The 6000-nt window shown below is 36.5% G+C and overlaps 1 protein-coding gene across 1 annotated transcript in view; it reads right to left on the minus strand.

Annotated features, from left to right (window-relative positions):
• The window catches only part of LOC127677745 (solute carrier organic anion transporter family member 1A4), a 45369-nt gene extending 39591 nt beyond the window's left edge, over nucleotides 1-5778 (minus strand). The window contains exons 1-3 of the mRNA XM_052172764.1: nucleotides 5719-5778; nucleotides 3692-3833; nucleotides 2851-2983 (exon numbers count right to left, since the gene is read on the minus strand). Of these exons, the coding sequence (XP_052028724.1) occupies nucleotides 2851-2983; nucleotides 3692-3833; nucleotides 5719-5778 (335 nt within the window). The remainder of the gene's footprint in view (nucleotides 1-2850; nucleotides 2984-3691; nucleotides 3834-5718) is intronic.
• Between the last annotated feature and the right edge of the window lie 222 nt (nucleotides 5779-6000).

Raw genomic sequence — 6000 nt, forward strand, 5'->3', positions numbered from 1 at the left:
GGACAATTTCCTTGACAGATACCAAATACCAAAATTAAATCAGGACCAAATAGATCATCTAAACAGTCCCATAATGCCTAAAGAAATAGAAGGAGTCATAGAAAGACTTCCAACCAAAAAAAGCACAGGACCAGATGGTTTCAGTGCAGAATTCTATCAGACCTTCAAAGAAGACCTAACACCAATACTCTTCAAACTATTCCACAAAATAGAAACAGAAGGAACACTACCCAATTCCTTCTACGAAGCCACAATTACGCTGATACCAAAACCACACAAAGATCCAACAAAGAAAGAGAACTTCAGATCAATTTCCCTTATGAACATCGATGCAAAAATACTCAACAAAATTCTTGCCAACCGAATCCAAGAACACATCAAAACGATCATCCACCATGATCAAGTAGGCTTTATCCCGGGAATGCAGGGTTGGTTCAATATACGGAAATCCATCAATGCAATCCACTACATAAGCAAACTCAAAGAACAAAACCACATGGTCATTTCATTGGATGCTGAAAAAGCATTTGACAAAATTCAGCATCCTTTCATGCTTAAAGTCTTGGAAATAACAGGAATTCAAGGCCCATACCTAAACATAGTAAAAGCAAAATACAGCAAACTGGTAGCCAGCATCAAACTAAATGGAGAGAAACTTGAAGCAATCTGACTTAAATCAGGGACTAGACAGGGCTGCCCCCTTTCTCCTTATCTTTTCAATATTGTACTTGAGGTACTAGCTCGGGCAATTTGACAACATAAGGAGGTCAAAGGGATACAAATTGGAAAGGAAGAAGTCAAACTATCATTATTTGCAGATGATATGATAGTCTACGTAAGTGACCCAAAAAACTCCACTAGAGAACTCCTACAGCTTATAAACAACTTCAGCAAAGTGGCAGGTTATAAAATCAACTCAAGCAAATCAGTGGCCTTCCTATACTCAAAGGATAAGCAGTCTGAGAAAGAAATTAGGGAAATGACCCCCTTCACAATAGCCACAAACAGTATAAAGTATCTTGGGGTGACTCTTACCAAACATGTGAAAGATCTGTATGACAAGAACTTCAAGACTCTGAAGAAGGAAATGGAAGAAGACCTCAAAAAATGGGAAAACCTCCCATGCTCATGGATCGGCAGGATCAATATAGTTAAAATGGCCATTTTGCCTAAAGCACTATACAGATTCAATGCAATACCCATCAAAATCCAAACTCAATTCTTCACAGAGTTAGAAAGAGCAATTCTCAAATTCATCTGGAATACCAAAAAACCCAGGATAGCTAAAACTATTCTCAGCAACAACAAAAAAATATTCTGGGGGAATCAGTATCCCTGACCTCAAGCAATACTACAGAGCAATAGTGTTAAAAACTGCATGGTATTGGTACAGTGACAGGCAGGCAGATCAATGGAACAGGATTTAAGATCCAGAAATGAACCCACACACCTATGGCCACTTGATCCTCGACAAAGGGGCTGAAAACCTCCAATGGAAAAAAGATAGCCTTTTCAACAAATGGTGCTGGTTCAACTGGAGGTCAGCATGCAGAAGATTGCGAATTGATCCATCCTTATCTCCTTGTACTAAGCTCAAATCCAAATGGATCAAGGACCTCCACATAAAGCCAGACACTCTGAAGCTAATAGAATAGAAACTGGGGAAGACCCTTGAGGACATCGGTACAGGGAGAAAGTTTCTGAACAGAACACCAATAGCGTATGCTCTAAGATCAAGAATTGACAAATGGGACCTCATAAAATTACAAAGTTTCTGTAAGGCAAAGGACACCATCAAAAGGACAAATCGGCAACCAACAAATTGCGAAAAGATCTTCACCAACCCTACATCCGATAGAGGGCTAATATCCAATGTATATGAAGAACTCAAGAAGTTAGACTCCAGAAAACCAAACAACCCTATTAAAAAATGGGGTACAGAGTTAAACAAAGAATTCTCACCTGAAGAACTTCGGATGGTCGAGAAGCATCTTAAAACGTGCTCAGCTTCATTAGTCATTATGGAAATGCAAATCAAAACAACCCTGAGATTTCACCTTACACCAGTCAGAATGGCTAAGATTAAAAATTCAGGAGACAGCAGGTGTTGGCGAGGATGTGGAGAAAGAGGAACACTCCTCCACTGCTGGTGGGAATGCAAATTGGTACAACCACTCTGGAAATCAGTCTGGTGGTTCCTCAGAAAACTGGGCACCTCACTTCCAGAAGGTCCTGCTATACCTCTCCTGGGCATATACCCAGAGGATTCCCCACCATGTAATAAGGATACATGCTCTACTATGTTCATAGCAGCCCTATTTATAATTGCCAGAAGCTGGAAAGAACCCAAGTATCCTTCCACAGAAGAGTGGATGCAAAAAATGTGGTATATCTACACAATGGAGTACTATTCAGCTATTAGAAACAATGAATTCATGAAATTCTTAGGCAAATGGATGGAGCTAGAGAACATCATACTAAATGAGGTAACCCAGACTCAAAAGGTGAATCATAGTATGCACTCTCTAATACGTAGATATTAACCTAGAAAACTAGAACACCCAAAAACATAATCCACACATCAAATGAGGTACAAGAAGAAAGGAGGAGTGGCCCCTTGTTCTGGAAATATTCAGTGAAGCAGTATTCGGCAAAACCAGAACGGGAAAGTGGGAAGGGTTGGGTGGGAGGACAGGGGGAGAAAGGGGGCTTATGGGACTTTCGGGGAGTGGGGGGCTAGAAAAGGGGAAATCATTTGAAATGTAAATAAAAAATATATCGAATTAAAAAAAAAGAAATAGCTTACATTAAAAAAAAAAGAAGAATATCATCAAGGAGTAGAATACTCACCTGCCCATGAGGAAATGAGGTAGTGATATTAAGAAACACCCCAGGCCCATAACTGCACATCCTAAACCAATCATGATTGGTCTGTGCAGTTTTGTCCCGAAATAACTCACAAATATAATCAACAAAAGGTTTCCTGAAAGAGGGGAATGAGAATGTTTGTTTTAGTAAATAATTAGCAACTCTCAGTCAACAGCCTATCTAGCATTTAGACTCTTGGGTTCATTGCTTCACCACCATATTAAGAAAGTAAAAACTATGAATAAATGAGACAAGAGGCATGAAGAGTTCTATGCCAGCTGGTTTATGAGAGAATCTTTCCCTCTTTAATCCTTTGTACTGTCATATCCCAGTGCATTACCCCAAAGGAGGAGGTGGAGTTCATCTACTCTTCTTAAGAATTGTGTCTGTCAAAACTCAAACAAAGAAAAGATTCCCCATCTTCCCTAGTGACTAAGAGTGGAGAGCCATCAATGTTACAAACACAGATGTGGAAGATAAACATTTGCTCTCTCCTTGGGAACATAAATTCCCCCAGGTTCCCACAGTCACTTTCTAAATTAGCCACAAAAATTCTCTACCTTCTCTTTGAATTATCAAATTATAGAATTAGATATTAATACTCTAAATCTGCTGGATTCCTCAGTGGAAAAAAGATATTGTCAGAGTATGTGGCAATCATTATTAGCTGATATCATGAGAATAGTGAAATGAGTGGCTTCTTCACAGCAAACCAGGCTATCAATCAATTTTAGAAAGCACAGAACTCAGATGAAATGATCTAATGTAGGAAGTAAGGAGAAGACATAAACATATAAAATATGTAAACATAAAAATAACTCACCTATCTCAAAGCTCCCATTGATAAGTCCAACTATAGATGTGGGGATCCCGAATTGTCTCTCTATTTGTGTGAGCATGGAATTCATGTAAATTCCTGATAGTGATTTGGATACATATGCCAATGTTAATGCCATCAGAAATGCCTGGGTGAAAATGTTTAAGAGAAAATGAGAAATTTGTTTTCTAATTATTTATCTGTCTTCTCCTGAGACTGACAGTTGTATCCAACATAAACAGCTCTTAAACGTGCAAGAAACTTTAAAGTGTAATCTCTTCCTCTGCCATACTGTTCTTGATCTGAACATGCAGGTTAGAATTTGTGTTGTTGATAGGTATGGATTTGCTCATTTATAAATGTACATCATTGATACAGAAAGATATGATGGAGTTATTCTATGTAAGACATTGATGAGGCTTCAACACTGTAGTCTTATCTGCAGGACAGGTGTCTTATTAAGGAAAGGAAGGAAGAGAACACAGAGCTACACCAAGGTATTGTGTCTGCAGCAATCCTACTGTGTTTCTTCCTCACACAATATTCTTCAAAACACTATCTCAGCAGTCCAAGAGGTGTTCATAGCATATATAAATCCGAAGCAGAATGTTTTTGTGGTCCTTTGGGTGCAGGATAAAGGTTGGCTATATATTTAACTTATAATTTGTTAGATTAGTATTTTCTGTTTGTGACTTTATTATCACAATCACCAATTAATTTGGATAATTCTTAGCAGAAACATATGCAGAAAATAAGAATTGGGGAATGAGAACACGCAGCTTGGCATAGTTCAAAAGTATAAACATTTGTCTTCTAATTCCAAGTGCTATTTTCAGAGGTGTTCACTATAAATACTTCAGTGGATGTGACTGAGGCTTGATAAATTTTCTCATGAGTTTTATATTTCAGATCTTATATTTAAAAATGAGGGCTACCAAATTTTAAAAAAACAAAAAGAATTGGGATGATTTATTCTCTTTTATGTTTTGATATAGAAAGCTAGATAGTGAGCCCACTGGTATCTCTCAGAAGTATTTGGTTCTGCAAAAAAGAAAACAAACCTGCAGACATATACATTCAAGTCTACTATTACATTGACATCCATATTCATGAAGCTAACTTTCAAGTGCAGAACTCTGGAGTCTGAAGTAAAATCTTTTAAAGTCATTTCCTGCTTTCTAAGGGAGTTTTATTTTATATCCCTTTTCTTTCATTATTTCTTTATGTGTATTTGTGTATATGTATATGTTTGTGAGGAATTAGTTTATATATATATATATATATATATATATATATATATATATATATATACATATTTTCCAGGGGTTGACGCTGAAGCCTCTTTTATATTAATAGATGGATTCTGCTACATGTTAATAAAAGTAAAATGAGCATTTGATAGGATGACTTAGCCAGCAGAAGCTTAGACAAAAATGATGAGAACTCTGGAGAAACTGGCTAGTGCTCAAATTTCCTGGATTCATATTTGGTGATATAAACATGACTTTAGAGCTATAAGAAAAATAATTGTATCTAAAATACTGAAAACCACTAAAGACGCTAATAGAATGATTTGCTTTCTTATAAGTAGTAATTGTTATATTGCCAACGCCTGAAGAAAATATTTGCCTGACTGGGTCATAAAGTCACCCTTATATATTAATCAATGGAATACTTTTGTTAGGAAACTGTTCCCTAGCTGTGGTCCTTGATTTTATGTCAGGAACCCCTGAAGGCTAAGCATTAGATTAACCCCAAATCTCTTGCTAAATTCCACTACAACATAATACACAACTATCACATTTTAAGACCTTCTAAATTAGTGGTTCTCAAACTTCTTAATGCTCAAGACTTTTTAAATTTAGTTCCCCATGTTGTGTTGACCCCAACCATAAAATTATTTGTGTTACTACTTCATAATTGTAATATTGATTGTATTATAAACTATAATATAAATATGTGTGGGTTTTGATAATTTTGTCAAATGTCCCTTGAAGGACATATATATATATATACATAAAAACAATCCATACCTTGATCTTGGAAAAGCATCTGACCCCATGGGTCACAACTCTTTTCTCAGATTTTCCCATGTTGTTCTTCTAATTGTTTCCAGATGTCTATTCTTTAAACAATGTTACACTTCTGTCTTTCCAAGAAAGCAGACAGTTATTAGTTAAATTATTTACTGAACTGTAAAAAGTCATTCTTAAAACATAACAAAATGAAACAACAAAAAACCTAAACTCTCTTTGGGCTAGGGTGTTTCATTCAGTTTCTGTTTTTATGATGAAATACCAGGACCGAAAGCAAGC

The sequence above is a fragment of the Apodemus sylvaticus genome, chromosome 2 (assembly GCF_947179515.1).
Source record: "Apodemus sylvaticus chromosome 2, mApoSyl1.1, whole genome shotgun sequence".
NCBI lineage: Eukaryota > Metazoa > Chordata > Mammalia > Rodentia > Muridae > Apodemus > Apodemus sylvaticus.